At 42.1% G+C, this 17,027-nt stretch overlaps 2 protein-coding genes across 4 annotated transcripts in view; one reads left to right on the top strand and one right to left on the bottom strand.

Moving 5' to 3' along the window:
• The first annotated feature begins 565 nt into the window (after positions 1-565).
• On the top strand, positions 566-2,755 carry LOC114880434 (syntaxin-17). Its single transcript, XM_029196434.2, has 5 exons — positions 566-968; positions 1,038-1,233; positions 1,302-1,513; positions 1,572-1,788; positions 1,882-2,755. Exons 1-5 carry the CDS (start codon positions 837-839, stop codon positions 2,028-2,030), a joined length of 906 nt encoding a protein of 301 aa, XP_029052267.1. The 5' UTR covers positions 566-836; the 3' UTR covers positions 2,031-2,755.
• A 311-nt stretch (positions 2,756-3,066) lies between these two features.
• Positions 3,067-17,027, bottom strand: part of LOC114880410 (puratrophin-1-like) — a 193,485-nt gene continuing 179,524 nt past the window's right edge. For all 3 annotated transcript variants that reach the window (XM_029196401.2, XM_029196409.2, XM_029196424.2), the window contains 10 exons: positions 8,739-9,186; positions 8,108-8,360; positions 7,780-7,855; positions 7,527-7,700; positions 7,034-7,405; positions 6,688-6,831; positions 6,388-6,601; positions 6,175-6,291; positions 5,831-6,034; positions 3,067-5,743 (listed from right to left, as the gene is read on the bottom strand). In XM_029196401.2, the coding sequence (XP_029052234.2) occupies positions 5,517-5,743; positions 5,831-6,034; positions 6,175-6,291; positions 6,388-6,601; positions 6,688-6,831; positions 7,034-7,405; positions 7,527-7,700; positions 7,780-7,855; positions 8,108-8,360; positions 8,739-9,186 (2,229 nt within the window). In that variant the 3' untranslated portion in view covers positions 3,067-5,516. The remainder of the gene's footprint in view (positions 5,744-5,830; positions 6,035-6,174; positions 6,292-6,387; positions 6,602-6,687; positions 6,832-7,033; positions 7,406-7,526; positions 7,701-7,779; positions 7,856-8,107; positions 8,361-8,738; positions 9,187-17,027) is intronic.

Raw genomic sequence — 17,027 nt, 5'->3', positions numbered from 1 at the left:
CACCGGCAGCCCAGAGCCTATTTGGTAGCAATCGGTTTTTCATTACCGAAAGCTTCATCGGCTTTATACCGAATTGTACATTCGGCGAACCCTCGTGAAACTCATCAAGATCGTACGTCCTCTCGGAATATCGTTTCGCGACTTTCTGGCTATCGTAGCCGCTCAACCACTACCTATCGTTTGGGCTAATGGAACTCGAACTAGGAATTTCGTTCTTCATGATGATATCAAACAAAAATATTTATGTAAGACCAGAGTTATTTTCTTTCTTAACAATCATGATGAACGTTTCACCCTAAGGGACATCACTCTAAGTAAAAATTGGTACATCCTATTAAAATTTTAATTACTCTCATAGATGAAATGTGTAAATCCTAATTAAAGTCCTTATCAAAGAAGACCCCTTTGTATTTTATTTAATAAACATATTTGAAAAATTTCTTGAACGAAAACGATACGAATGCTGCCACCTTCGATCTCTTGAATGAGCCATTGAAGAAAAGTGACTGTGAATATGGAATGCAGAGGGCAGTGGCGTTATCTGAATGACTACACTGTAGTACGTGCGATTCACGAATAATCAAGCTGATTGGTTATGTTTTTTTTTGAACTTCGGACGATACGAAAATAAATTAATGGTGTCGTAAACGATTGCTGTTGCTACCAGTATAAGTAATTAATATTTTGCAACAAAAAGAACATTTCAACGCGGTGTTCGAACAATATAAATTACGATGCATCGACGAGAACGTCTACGATAAATCGTGTTTCGTGAAATATGAAAAAAGGAATGTGAACGAGAATAAAGAACTTATTGCATAAAAGACACTGGAAATATGTCGTCTTCGTCGGAAAATATCGCTTTGAAACAGCCTATTAGGCGTTTGGAAATTCAAATAAATAATTTCAACGTCGCTATACCACATCATGTTGGTTTGTTGCAACGACACAAAAGTAACATTCAGAAAGTACGTATTCAGTGATTCTTTGGTTATGTGATCGATGTTTACATGTAAATTCTTTTTGTTTTTATACAGTATCAAGCCCAACATGACTGGGAGAAAATGTACAAAGAACATATGAATGTATCAAGGATCATAAAACAGCTTAAAGAATTATTATACCAGATGGATACTCTTAGAGCACAAGTTTTAGATTCAGACATTAATCAATTTGATAAACTGACTGGTAATGCTCGTTCGAGTATCATGAATGCAGTAAATGAATATTTAGGTAACAAAGGAATAATCTACTTTGCAGCTACAAAGGTTATTAATAATACTAACAGACTTACCTTGTAGAGTTGCAGTTGAATTTGCCCATTTCACCACCAGATTTACCCAAAAGTAAAGATCAAGCCAAAGAGCATCCACTTGACAATAGATATGTCCAGTTGCAGGAAGAACAACAAGAGTTGCAGCGTCAGCAGGCATGTCTGCATGCCTGGAACTCCCTACAAGGAGATATACATCATTTGCATCAGTTGTTTGTTGATTTTAACAAAATTGTGGATGTAAGTTGTTCAATTTATTCAATTTGTGAAGAAAGTAATATTCTATTTGTGCAATCAGGATCAAAAAGAACTAGTGAATACTGCAGAAGATGATATAGAAGAAACACATGTAAATGTAATAGAGGGGGGAAAGTTCCTTGAGAAAGCTGCAAGGTACAAGGTTGCTATGTACCCTATAGCAGGAGCTGTGATTGGAACTTGTATAGGGGGACCAGTTGGTTTAATAGCAGGATTGAAAGTTGGTGGACTAACTGCACTAGGCTGTGGCATTTTAGGTTAGTACTCTTATACTACACCTACTATCATGGTCTACTACATACTATTAGATTTTTTATCTACAGTATTTATAATGAATTTCATACACATAGGATTTACTGGAGCATCTTTACTAAAGAAGAAGGAAATAGAAATGCAAAAATCAAGAAGTACAATGAAACAAAGTTTGACTGAACAGACTTCTGTACAAAAATCAACATCGTTGCCTGAAAATTTAAATGAAACTAAGAAAGAGTTGTGACCCATGTCGAAATGTAATAGCAGCATTAAGACAAAGAAAAAAAATGTCTGCATTATTGTCTAACTCCAAAACATTGATACCAACAGTGCAATATATCATTTTTAGAATTAAGTGTTTGATATAAAATTTAAGTACGTAACTAAAATTACCATGGATCTGAGGCCTAGATATTGCTATAAAGATGGCTTGTAATTTGCTATACATTTTTTCAACTAAATAACTTATCAAAGTTTTTAAGTCAAATGTATACTATGAGAAAAAATAATGTTAAATAAGCATATAAATAAGCGAGAAATCCGCTGGGACCAAAGTTTATTTTTAAGATTGCAAAGGTCCTAGTTAACAATTTCTCTAAGTCGTTAGAAATATTAGATTTGTTGGTTATATGGTTGTACAATGCATTAACATCTATGAATTATTCTTGACATTGATATTAACGAAACGAATACGATTGACTGATTAGAATTACGTTATTGCAAGTATGTATTATGTCAACGACATATATGATATATATAATTTATCCACGAAATGTACTTACAATAATGCGAAAGAAAGTTGTATTTTATCCTCTTGTTGAAGATTTGTCGGAGCACTCGCGTCACGTATTTTCGATGCTTATCGCGTGCCTCGCGTTTACACAAAACGTTAGAGTCATTAATTGTACACAAAATTGAGAGATTATTATTGCTTGTAAATAATTTTTGCAAATAAAATGTTCAACTCTACGAATAAGTACACGCCACAACCGAACCACTGCGCTTCGCGTCACTCCGGTAAACGAGCGTCCGATTTACCGCGTAAGAATCGTTTAAGTATCGCAGCGGATATATCGATCGACGATTCGATACAAGATGGAGGACGCTCCATACCGCGTAGTCGCGTCGTGTACGAATTCTTTTGGTGATCAAGTCGATTTGTGTTAAGTGTTAGTTTTTGGACAAAATACCACGTGGAATGGATCTTGAATTTATTCACACATTTGTACAACGTATATTTTCAAGGTGAGTCGTAGGGACAACGAGATAAATTAAAAAGGTTTAACTTCGCTACAAAAGGCACCCAATACAGTATATTTAGCAAGTAGTAAAATACATCGGTGTTAGACACAGTACAATACTGAAATAATCATGTTATTAATGTAAATATATAATATATATATACATTCCGTTATAATAATGCGAATACTTAAACCTATTTAAACTAAAACGATCTACTTAAAAAAATATTAATAAATATCTACGAGCGTGTACAATTAAGTGACTATCGGTGTATTTCTTAAGGTACCGTAGGTGTTATCAATTATTATCGTCATCAGATTCGACATCCCTAAATTCAAAAGCAACACCAAACTCAGAACCACGGAAAATAGAGAATTATATTGATTTCGATATACTTTCATTCGCTTAGTCTCACTTTCGAAGGGCGGGATATGCTCAGCCGGATGCACCGATTTCATATGGCATGCGCATTGTGTTCCTTCGATCTCGATCCACCTAATTTACAATACCTAGATGTTTATCTCGATTCTCGATAAAATTACTAGATTTGTATGGTACAACTAAATCGCGACTCTCATACAACAAAAAAGAATCGATAATGCAGGGGTGCATCAAAATGTGCCTGGAGATTCTTTGTAAAGTTCTACGCTCTAAAACTACGTTCTCTAAATACCATCAATTTTCATTCGACTCCATAATACGAACTAAACGAATTTTGGTCACTATCCATGAGGTATCATTGAAATACCTTGACAGACCTTGGCAATAACAATGGCTTAATCGACTGACTCGCTTAGAAGCAGCGTAACAATACAGAATTATGTTACAGGATAATTGCTGTTTGTTACGCGCGCCAACGTGATTTTTTCTTTGTTTGATCGCTGGTTCATCGAGCGTGACTATTATTATAGTCAGAAATCGGTACAAGCGATTGTGTGTTGTTGTTTATACATCAACGAACCATAATCGAACCTGCACGGTTGAAAGATTAAGCTTCTCGGGCGTAAAAAAAAAGAAATTCGCGTTGAAACGCGTGTGTGGATCATCTTAAGTCAAGCTTACAGTTGATGATTAACTTTAAGCCTTCCCAAAACGTCCACACGTCTCTCAGAAAGAAACAACAATGTACTCCTTAAACACAAACTACATGTTTTATTTAAAAAAAAGAAGAAGAGAGAAATAAACGGTAGAAAATAAAAGACGAAGAAAAAGAACGAGATAGAGGGTAGAATTTGGCTTTTTTGTACAGGCCAGAGTTTAGAGTTTACATCTACAGGTGACAAAAGGTATTACAAATGACTGACATAAAAAAGAATATAATATTATATATATTTAATATATAATCTGGAAATAATATTTAGACTATCGGTTATATTATCTTGCCGGTTATATCGTATAAACCTTTAATGTTACATTATGTTACAAAGTGGTATGTATATGTGCGCATTGTTTTGACATTCCTGAAGAAATATCCCGACAATTGAATGGAATACCTGAAGAGTAGGCGAAACGTTTCTTCGGGTGTTTCATTGAAGAAAAAAAGAAAGAATAACGAATAAGAATCACGATTCCCTAAGTTGCTTTTTAATTCCATTTTTCTAGTAAGCGCGAACACAACGTGGACATGGAATATCGATATTTATTAACTACACAATATAAATAAAGTATAAAAAATTACCACAGACGAGGGATTTGGAGATTTTTCGACGAGATTCTCAGTCGTTGGTGATCAGGAATGCCAATCAGTTAATGAGAATAATGGCAATCGGTGCATGCCGTTTACGATGCTGCAGAGCACATTGTGATAAAGATGCAGCCGTACACATACATATAACAGATTTCATTGGAACACATCTCTTTCTATCTAGGATTTTCCTTGAGCACGTTGGTGGATTCGAGGAGACAGTATAAGAAAATACACTTGTTGCCGTTTGCTTCTGAAAAAATCAATGGTTTCATTTTTTATCAAATCCAGACGTGACAACTATTAAAATACGCGATCGTGCGCGCAGATCAATGAAAACATCGAAGCGTATCAAAAGATAAAATTCACTTGAAAGTTGAGCTCTCTTCGAAAATACCAGTCTACGAGTGCGTATTAACCCGATTCTAGTTCGAACACTGAACAAACAACAATTGCGTACCGTGGCAATGGTTTGTAAACAGATTGTTCGTTTACGGAACTCACGTGATTAAGCGTAAATGCAACGATCTGGTCGGACACTGTGTACGGCATTATGCGAGACTCGTCTCGTACCTTGTGTGGCTCATTCGTGGAACTACGATTGCTCAAGAAAATACTCGCTCTAATATATATTATCTACTCGGTACACACTGCTGTGGACATCATCGTCATTATCCATTGAATTGTATGTCACACGATTGAATCACACTGTGTATATTCACTGTCTAACAACTCGCAAGTGAATCGACAATATTATACTCTGTTAGCTGTAATCAAAGGTGCCGTCCTTTTCAGGGACGATGTTTATAAATTAATGGACATGTCTTGGTCGTAAGGTGTGAGGTTGCTTTCGGACGAAGTGGCCGAGGTAACTGTTCCGGTCGCGGTTGCGCTGGTCGGCGATTGGAGAGGCGTGGACGTCGTCGGCAGATGGGACGTGGGGCTCTCTAAAGTCGAGTTCCAATGACTCCTCTCGGTACCATCGCCACCATCGTCAGAGACGATCGAGATATCAGCTATTATACCGCTTTCTGCAACCGCATTGGTACAACCATGATACACCTACGAGCCTCGGAGCAAGAGTAACTGATGCTTTTCATAGTGGAAGAATTACGTACCAACGCTGCACTGACTGTTGAGGGTGGTGCTACGATGATGCGGTCTGGGACTCGTGTCCAAACCGAGGTTCAACGTCGTGGGAGGGCCACTGCTACCACCGCTACTCGACGAAGAACTCACAGAGATGACACTGTGAGGCCTCCTGCTGCAGCGACCCGAGTCCTCTGACATGGATACTGCTATCGAGTTTCTGAATCTAGGCGCTGTTTCAACGGAGCAAGTTAAATTAGTATCATCGATTACTACTATCAATTAGCCACGTATGTACACAGTCTGAGACGAAGAGCCACTGTCCACTCTCACGTTGAACAAATGTTGAATAATGTTACACGATCGTACTTACTTTTCGAGAGTTGAGCTACGCTGATAGAGCGGTCATTGATCTGATCCGCGCTAGGCCTAATGTCCAAACAAGGTTTGTTTCCGATGCCCATGCTCGACATCTCTGCCAGGCGCACTTCTGTTGATCAGAAAAGGCGTACTCGTTAAGTCGCGAGCCGGCAAACTCCGTCGGGACAAGTGATATTTCAAAACGTAAAGTCAGATCGCAGCGTACCTCTGTTTCGCAGCGCCTGTTTCCATAAAAGGTTGCTCAGTTCCTCTGTCCAAGCTTTCTTAATGTCCTCGCTTGCGCACTGCAGCGTGTACGTGTCGCCTGGTTTCCTCTTGCGGAACCAAATCTCGAACTTCGTGGGTGAGTCGGCGATCACAGCAGTCAATCCGATGTCCGTCGTTTTGATGCTGTGCTTGTAAATGTAAATATCCAGGTTCTGAAACAGAAACGAAGAACGGATCGTTTTTAGGCGAAGCGTATACATAGAAAGTTAACAAAATTTACTCCACGGTATTGTCTTACCTTTCTGTCGGGGAATCTTCTCGCCTTGCTGAAGAGGATAAGGTCTTCGAACAGAAACACCTGTCGTAGGCACTTCTTGCCTTTACCCTGCCAGACCAAGAACTCGTTTTGACGCAGTAGCCTACCCTGCTCCTTTACGTTCACCTATAAATTTACACGATGGTTACCTCATCGTATCAAGATACATAGGTACGACAAAGAACGCATTACATACACTCTCCATCGCCATTGTCGGCACGATTGTCTCTTCTACTACATCATCGTTAATTAGTTACATTACAGTCCTTGCGACTCGTGTGATACAGCGTTTGATCTGTTTTAAGTGAAAGTAATACATGAAACGTACGTCGCAATCACGAAGAGAATCCATCGCCAGTAGGTCGTTTCCATGGCGCAGTTGGAACCGTACCATCTGCTCGGCCGCCCTTAAATCCGCCTCGCCCTCGACCATCGGCTTCATACCGTCTTCCTTCTCCTCCTTCTCTTCCTTACCGGACGTTTGTTCCGAGAGATCGGTACCCGCTTTAACCAGCTGCTGCAACAGCAACGCGTACTTCCCCATTCGTTGAACAGGCTTCAGCAGGTAGCTAGCGAGGTCCATCTTGTCGCCTAGCTCGAGTTGCTTCTGCTTGAAGAAGACGGTACCGTACTCGGCCATCAGAGAGTCCGAGTTTGGTTTGTTCTTGTTGTACAGCGCGTAAAGATAAAACTTTTTCTCCTGTAACGCGTGCGTCAAGAATTGAAGTTTCCAGTTGGGTTAAGAATGTCAAGGAAGACTCGAGGGAAATTCAGGGGAGAGATAAAAAGAGAACGAGGATATAGGAGCAGTAGGAACTTACGTGTCTAAGGAAACATTGTCCCACGTTCATCGGCGATTGCTCGCACTGTTCCAATTCCCGTAAGAAATGCTGACTGTGGAACTCGTAGATCTTCTCCACGTTGCCGAAGATCACGTTGCGTTGACCCCTCAAGGCTTGAGGAATGTCCTCTCGTACCAACTCCGGGATGTAATTCTTCAGGGACAAAGATGGTTAATAACGCGACTGCGTTCGACTAAACATCGTACGTTAACGATACCGGAGAAACTCGTACCTCTATTATGTACTCGAGCGACTTGACGTAGTCTCGTTCGGTCTGTATCATTTCCCTCATTATAAGCAGTATTGTTCTGCAAGGTGAAATTCCTGGTTAACGACGTTAGCCGAGCTCGTAACGAATTCGCATAATCGCACCGCGGAATTATTAGAAGCAAACAGCGATGCATTGTTAGCGTTGCAGTGTCCGGAACACGGAAGAGGAATCGTAGGAACACGTAACGCGAAATCTGGACCAGATTCCCACGTTCGAACGTGGTTGGTGGAAATTTTTGTTAGCGAGAATATTAAGCAGAAAGAATATATAAGTAAATAATACACAGTACTTTTTCGCCTTCATTCCAGGAGCGATGCTAGCAGCTCTGTGGAGGTGAGAGTTCACCGGTGGCTTCACTAGTCGTCGCGGAGCAGGACTTCGCGGAGGTGTTCGAGGAGGAGAGCAATCCAGCAGCTGTTCAGCGCTCTCCCGAAGCTCGGCGATGTTGTCCAGCACCGGTCGACCGCCGCTTCCTGTGGATCCTACGCTTTCCATGGGACAGGCGTACGATGCGCTGCTGTCGCTGTCATCCCATGAAGTTCCTGAAACGACCATCGCCCATTTCAGAGGAATCTTCCTTGCAACGAGTGTAACGAGGTGAGTACAAATAATATTTTCAACACGCCGAAAGATACCGTAAAAGGTATTAAGAACGGTGAACGTTAGAATTTTCTATCTGTCGTACTTGAAATATGTGGAGTGGTTATATAAAGTGAGCTGAAAGTAGGGCAGCGCCGTTATCGCTTGTATTCAATAAGTCCCCGTTGTTTCCAATGACACGACGAGGCATTTATTATATCGTTAACATTCGACCAAGTTTCTATTGCTTATAGCAACGTAATAAAAATATAAATAGAATGCTAAAAAATAATCAAACATCGATGAGCCAGAAAAATGTCAGAATCACAAGATAGACATACTCTTCGTCAAACTGTCCTCCCAAGACGCTGCGGATTCCGAGGCGGCGAAGGATCTTCTTCTGGCAGGACTGCCGGGGGCGGAAGTGGTTCTTGTCATCTCGAGAGCTTCCGCACACTTGTTCCTTGCGATACGACATTGTTCTATAAGGATCTCGTTACCGAGTTTCTCGGCAAGCGCCATCATTTCCGTGAAATGCTCGGGCGGCAGGGGTGGTCTGGCCATCAGGAATTGTTGGGCCCCCCTCTCGCCAGCGAGACGAGCCTCCTGGGCCCACTCGTATGCCCGATCCTGAAGCAGGCAACATCTCGACGTGTCTTCGAGATACTCGCGCCTGTCCTCGAGGCGGGAACCGAAACCTCGAAGGTGCTGCTTCAAGGATCTCGCGAGTTCGCGAAGTCCGCTCGCACTCGCCGCCTCGGCAAGGTCGCTTCCTTTGTCAAGATGTCTCTGTAACAGATTAATCGTTGTTTAACATTCGAATGTTATTGTAATTATGTTAATCGTCCGATATAATGCATCGGAAAAGGGTGCCAGCGTAATAGAAAAAGGTTCAACAAAATGTAACATGGCGGTGCATAGTTCTATGGTTTCTTTGTAAACACGGTTCTCCCTTGAAGCAATGTTTGCTCAGATTTGCCATGAATACAATATTGTGTGTAAACACATGGAAATATTTCATTGGTCTGGCCGTAACAAAAGGGAACAATAAAGACCCTGCTTCTTGGATGGAAACGATATCCTGTTCTCTCCGAATCGAAGTGGAACTCCCGCGGTGCGGCACGGAACCGTCCCTAATGCCGGGGCCATAAATCGACATATGGGGAAAAGGAACGCAACGATGAGCAGGGGAGCTCGCGGTCTACGCTATGGGACATTGTCTGTGCACGGAGGTGAACTGTTTACACAAACGTTACTTCACCTATAGGGTGTTCAGGATAGACCAGTTGATTATGAGAAATTTCACAATTCAGCTATATTTTGTGACTTCCAAGACATTCCATTATATCGTACCTTACAAATTTTTTCCCCGTATAAAAGAATGATGGTAAAAGATTGAATTCGAGCTGTCGGTTTACAATACATCCCGCAGGAATAAACGTGTATCCGTTTCTCTGCTCGACATACACACCAGTGATGATAGGAGCGTGAAATCCTGTTGGACATGGATCAGTAACATCCTGGAACAAGGACGATCGAGTATCCGTGACGAAAGTACATCGTGGGATACGATGACAGAATGAACGGTTCGCTCATAAACCGAGATAAATGGATCGAACAAATCGAGATAAATGTTCAGCTTGTAATACAAATTCACGCCCGTAATCGAAGTGGTGATAGGGTGTGTGAAGAGTGTAAAACCGTTCATCAATCAACCCCCATATAATACTTAATTTTTCAATGAAAAAGTTGAGGGATATTTGGAAAATTGAATTCTTCAGGAATTGTTCTATTTCTGCTAACAAAGATACGCCTGATTGAAGCTTCTACTTTTCACGACTGATTGCATCTATCGCGGAGGAACACTATATAGGGGAAGAAGAATTCTACTTTCTGTATTTTGCCCTCTTCGAACACGTGGCCAAGACCCTTAGGGTGTTGAGCCGACGGAAACACTTTTCTAAGCTCTCGGATGAAACGAGCGAGCGGAAATCGTGACACGTGCAGCAGCTGAAGCAAGTTTGCTCAATGGCTAACGAGCATCGTTAATATAGATTGCCATTTTAGTATTGGACGATGGAATAAGAAATATTTATCGACACAAAAATAATTCTTTTTCTATAATCATCTCTTTCGATTCGCTGTCACGCGTCAGTTGTTAATCGAAGTTAATGCAGCTACCCGCAACCAGGGCGCTCGACGAACTTTCAATTAGGATATTGAACATATCGCGTTGCATTTGCCTGGTCGATTACAAACGGCTGGCACGATGCGTGAAATACCGCCAGGGGATGTTGGCAAGCTTTCTCTCCGTCGCGTTTAATCAGCGAAATCATTTAGATACGGGGTGCGGCTCCCCCGCGAATAGTCGACTATCCTCTCGAACGATCCTCGTGAACGGCCCAGGGCGATTATCGATCCTTAGCCAACAGAAAATTCGCCCGCATCCTTACGAAAGCAAGTGGCCCGCATTCGGTTGCGAAATCGCGCGAAAAACACCGCGATCCAAACGTGTATCGCTTGTCCCCGTTAGAGAAAATCATTGAGAAGGGAACGCCGCGAAAGTATGCGCTTGCATGCCTTATTTCGTAGCATTTCCATATTTATAAGCGAGTTTAACACGCCACGGCTCGTTCGCGACGACGCGTAATTAATTTACTTGTAACACGATAACCCCGTGGTCGAATTCTTTGCGCAACCACCCGGCTGATTTCTCGCCTGATTACTGAAGAATTTGTAACGAGCTACGTGGAACGCGATTAGGCAGCTTTGGGGGCCAATTTAGGTGATGGAGTATTTCTAATCGCAAAGGGTGCGCGCTTTAGAAAATAAATTCTCCAAGGGAAATCTTGCTGTCAGGAGTGTTTCAAAATCAATACACATTAAGCATCTCATTATCATTCTTTGCCATCGTGATTTCCATCGTAAGATGTGCAATCGGAACATTAGCATCAGCCACGCTTCTTGCGCGCATCGTCAGAAAATATGACAGTCCCCTCGGTTAAATAAACACTCGATTACACAATCCAAATCGTTACGGTATATCGTCCGGATGCAGTCGCGCGTATTTAGAACGCGTGGAAGACACGGTCTGCAATTACCAACCCATCGATGATCGTCATCGGTGAATCGTGACACGACAAATATTCTAGTCGACGATTACGCAAGGTGACCGATAGACAAACGCAACAGGAAAATCTCAATAAGGCAGGTCGTTATTATGGCGGAATGTAGAAAGGTGCCTCTCGCGGTGCTAATGCATAATTGTCGGAGCGTGAAAGCAGATTAGATGAAAACGTGACCAACCGCGTGCTCAAAGTCCCTCGTTTGGAACGGTGAACCGCTGCGTCGCCTCGGCGAGACCATTAATCCGCACGTATCGACGATTAACACGCTAAATCGTCAATTAACGCGACCTAGAGTCGCGGATACGCGACGTCCACCATCGAGAAGTTAAGAGTATTAAACTTTCTAATCCCGTCGATAATCCATACATAAAAGTACCGAATTCTGAACTCGTTCAGCTGAGAAACTGAAATTTTCTAAGACAGTCCTCAGGAATAAACATTTCATTCTTCATTAGAGTGTGTGAGTTTCACAAGCAACACAACTTCTCAAATGATCTTTCACGAATCCTTTCTAAATGTAAGATTTTCAATCGAGACTTTTATTGAAACCGCTTAACCTTTTCGCTACAAAGGCGTGCATATATATTTGAAGAATCGACAATCATTTATAACACGGCGTATGTGTACGCACTCGAAAATGGACTGTCAATTCCGAAGGTCAAATGTACCTCATCATTGGCATGCAGATCTGACATGTAATAGAGAAACGCAAAATCGAATTACTATCGAGCAATAAATCACTCGTCCATACAATTTCAATCATAAAGGGATTGTGTTGGTACTCCCCGCCATCGCTATCAAAGGGATGCTCACAACTCTTCATCTATGCATCCTCCGATCTAACTTTAAACTATCTTACTGACGAATCCATTAGTATACCTTCGCTTTTTCTTTCCTTTATCACGATCGCCATAAATTAACCCTTTCATCGATTCACCCGTATACATGCATCGTCTGAAATGAAATATTAATAGCAGAGATACCGAATAGTATAAGATACCGTGCAGAAAGGGTTAATCGTCGCGTCCCTTGACCAGTGGTCCTAGTGTTTCCGCGTCTATCAACTTTCTTATAAAGTTACCGGTAGTCGCGGCACTTTCCAGATTCTTGACCAGCGAAACCGGACGTGTCGTCGCAGAAAATACGAGCTCGACTCGCGTTTCAGACGCGCTTCGGGTCCGGTTTTCCTAGTCGAACCGACCTGTCGACAGGGGGATCACGAAAAACGAGCTTCCCCGTTGCACGACGACAAACACACTGCGACGATCGTTGTTCGACGAGGTTGTTGACCATCGTGGTATTTCATGCAAGAAAGTGCTGCATACCGATCCCGCCAAACTTGTCCGCGATCGTGTCATTTGGAATTTTCACCCGACAATTGTTTGGGCTTCTCCTGTCACTGATTCCCTGATACTCTATCAATGTACACCATCAAATTATTAATTTTAGAGAGAAATTGTAATCGTAGTTTCTCTAAAAGGCTCATTAACGATTATTCGCGTATCGTGAAGCGTTAATTATTCATCGTATTTTAGACTTAGCGTATCCTTTCTTGTTAACGAACGATTCGCCATGAATGTTTACGGGTGCGAACGAGCGTGAAAGCGAATATTTCTGGTCGAAGGCATCGACCAGGTTTGCGGGTTAACTCTTTATACCTGCAGCGAGAAAGTATAAGCGGAATTTTCTTAGGACTCGTTCGATTACGTTCCTAGCGGAACGATAGGAAGTGAAACGTGCGGCGATCGCCACATAACTAAATTCCAATTTATTAGTAATTTAGTCCCGATTCATACCACGGTAAGAAAAAAGTAAAAAATGTTGTAGAATCCACTTTCTAAAAATGTACAAAAATTGATCAACTATTTCGTACGTTCTAAATTTCATCCAGAAGCAACAGTAATTCGGGATGCAACTTTAATTCATCGTGTAGCAAACAATGCTCCGTTTCGAGTAGCGTAAATGAAAATCGTGGCGTCTTCCGTTCGACTTCTCTTCAACTGGAAAAACGAAAGCGATCTTGGTTGTTTGAAACTGTACAGACAACTCGGGAGTTGCAACGCTCGTGACGGACGAATCTGAACGACGTAGCCTTCCCGGTAACAAATCACCTGCCGCGATAACTTTCTCCTATCGCGATTCTATTGCAACGTGTTCCCGAAACGGTTGAAAATTCCACGTGACGCCGGTGTGCAACGTGCACGCGAAACGTTAGATGAGATTTACGAACGTGCAGGGTGAAACGGTTAACGGTGCATTCCGAGGGAATCGAGAAATTCTTTTCGCGAACGATGCAAGCTATTGTTTCGTCGAACGTTTGTGGAATTTTAAAATTCGCGGATATTCAAATTTTTAAACCCTTCGCGAAGTTAAATCGTCTGATCTGCGGATTGAAAGCTTCTCTAAGTCAAAGGTCAACGAAACCCCGTTTGAAAGAAGAATGACGAAGAACCATAGAAAGAACAGTGATCATCGTTGAAAGCGAGTTTGATCAGACTGAATCGAAACGGCAAAGAAGGGGAAGCGAAATTGCGCGTCCTTTTTGCATCTTCACCAACTGAAATACGCGTGGAAAATTGCCGTGTGATTGGCAAGCTGGATTAGCCTGGTCGCGAACGGAAATCGTTGAAAGTAAGAGTTCTCTCTTCGCGCGCGGTACTTATTTGCGGGAAATCGTTTCTATGCCCTTGGGACACTCGTGTCCGTTGGAGAAAGACGTCCACGAGAATCAATATAGTCGCTTCGTTAAGATTCTCCTGGGTCATTATAAATTTTCCACGACGAGCCTGTGAAAGCGAAGACGTGAAATTTCTGCGAGCAGAGGTCAATGATGGTTCTGGTTCGAGAGAGTTACTAGAATCGTAAGTTGATTTTGTAGCCAGATAAACTTGGTCCAGTTAAGTCTACGACTTTCTTAATTAAATTTAACTGAACTCGGAGAAAATTTATTTCTTGCCATTCGATCGATGACAGTGATGTTTTAGTACGCCATTTTCTCGATCGTTTGCGGAAACATTTTGCGTAACTTAACGGCAGAAGGACCTCGAATATGAGTGATTTAATGACCCCGTAAAATGTTTGTCATTCGCGACGTAGAAGCAACATGACCACAAAGCGCGCAAATGTGGCATTATAAAGGAACCCCGCATCTGTCGTTCCCCGCGTCTATACGGTGCTCTCAGCCATCGAGCAGCCTGGAAAATGTGTTCTTTCTTCGGCGTGAAAGTTTGCAGCTGCTTAGTTAATCCGGTACACGATCCAAACGAGAATAATCGTGATACATTGACTCGTCTTGGTACGATGCACTCTTCTAACGATACAAATTTACCTCGCTTACCGAAATAACTAAGGCTGATTTCACGTGGAAAGCGTTCAGAATGAAATTCATTTTAATCAAAGTAAAATTAAGAGAAGTTCTTTGAAACGAACGAATCGCCCTTAGGAACATATGGACGAATTAGAGCCCTTTGTCGCCTTAATCGAGCTTCTCCCCTTTCGTTTAATTTCCACGAGCCACACTGCCAGTCGTGGCATCAAAGGCGAGCTAAACTCGAGGCCGGTGCTCTCGTGAAAGCACCTGGGCTCACGGAAATCAGATTCGAGTGTCGCCACTCGAGCTTCGTTGACGTTAATGGGCAGCGATTGTAGACACACCTGGACCGATCCGATCGAACGTGCGGATCTTGATAACATCTCGGAATCGTCGATTCGGAAGTCTTCCACTGCCATTCAATCTTTGGAGCATTACTTGCGACGTAAGGAGCACAGGAAATCCTTTCTTCTATAATTCTCATTAATCAAGAGAAGGCTATTTGCATTGCCGTGACTGTACCTTAGTAAAAAATACCGGTGCTAATTAGCTGAACGATCGTTTCTAGCAGCCTTCATTGAGAAACTTCTAATTGAACTCGTGCTGCTTTTGTGATAATGGCGTTACTTGCAATTGTTTCGCAAATTAGAATTGGTTTTTGTTTGGTCTTACGAGGTGAGACTGGGTTCAAAGTTGAAGTCCGAGTACCTATTAAAGCCAATTACATTTGTTCTGCATCTGTAATTTTTAACACTCTTAAAATGTGTTTGTATCCCCGTGTTCGGTTATTCAACGATGCATTATAGGTTGGAGAAATCTCTTCAAATGATTCTCAATATTTCACCACGCACCATCAGAGTTTCAGTCGTAACGATTTTAGCAAGCATCAAAATAATCTCATTCTAAATCGATTTTCAAAGGTGTCGACAAAATGTCATAACCATCCCAAACATTATCGCGAACAAGTTTGCCGGTCGACTGATCGAAGAACAATTATCTCTTCATTTCTCGTTCCTGGTAATTTCTCAATCTTCGATGCAATCGCGGTCTGAACTCGCGGTTGACAGGAATTTCACGTTTCCACTGGAAAAGGCACAGACACGATCGTGTTGCGCAAATCGAAAGGAAGGCGAGCTAGCGCCGTTAATGTCTGCGCTGCGCTTCAGTTCCAAGAGCCCGGAGAATTCTTGGACCCCGTTCCCGCGGATAAATAAATCATGGATAGAAAAGTTGGAACGTTTTCCAGGGCGCGTACGATCGCTGTATTAATTGCAAACAGTCCGTGCAAATAGAATTTCAACGACGTTCGCGTTGTCCTCGTCGAAGGAATATCTTTCTAGCGAGCAGACATTTCGCGCGGTTGCTCCAGTTTCGATCGCGCGTGACTTTAACGGCCCTGCTTCGCCATTCTCTTGCCTACTTCGGCTAACTACACGCGAACATATTCGCGTTTTATTTGGTAAAAAGGTTACCGATCGCGGAACCAATCCTCCGACTGATAAACGGAAAATTTATCGTGACTCGCGAACTAGAAAACAATGAATTTTGTACTCTTCCAATGTCGAATATAGTTTCTCTTCCCTGCAATAAACGCCAGCTTTTACCAGGTAATTTGTACACCTCCGACAACCGTTGCTTCTTGAATGTCAGAGATTACGTACAGCTTCGAGGAGGATCGAACGTTGCTCGACATCAGGCTGTGGTACAATTAAATGTTGCACGATTTACGTAATCGTGGCAAGAGAAGCAATCCACTTTTTTACCACCTGACACGACTAACAGCGGATCGATTTTGCGAATAAATTTTCAACGAAGAACAATTTCGTACGTTTCAAAAATAAACCGTAGCCAAATCCTCCTACCTCTGCGTTATTTTTATCCGAGTATCGTGTAACTGTAAATCGCACGGTCGTACATACGATTGCCACTGCATCTCGCGAATAATCGCCTCGTACACTGAACTAATTACCATTAATTACCGCATCGAACGTTCATTAAAGTCGCTCAACGAGTTACGCGAGGCGTACACTCGACGATTTCATCAAGTTTGTTGCTCATTTCGGCTATAAAACACGGTTGTTCTGTTACGACACCGTTAACAATTAGCTTCCCGCTCGAAATACCCGCGATAAAGTAATAACAATTAAGCCCGCGGTTCAACGAACCTTGTCGTTTACATATGCAAATTGATC

The sequence above is a fragment of the Osmia bicornis genome, chromosome 5 (assembly GCF_907164935.1).
Source record: "Osmia bicornis bicornis chromosome 5, iOsmBic2.1, whole genome shotgun sequence".
NCBI lineage: Eukaryota > Metazoa > Arthropoda > Insecta > Hymenoptera > Megachilidae > Osmia > Osmia bicornis.
Note: the sequence above shows the minus strand (reverse complement) of the source record. Positions and strands in the feature narration are given on the sequence as shown.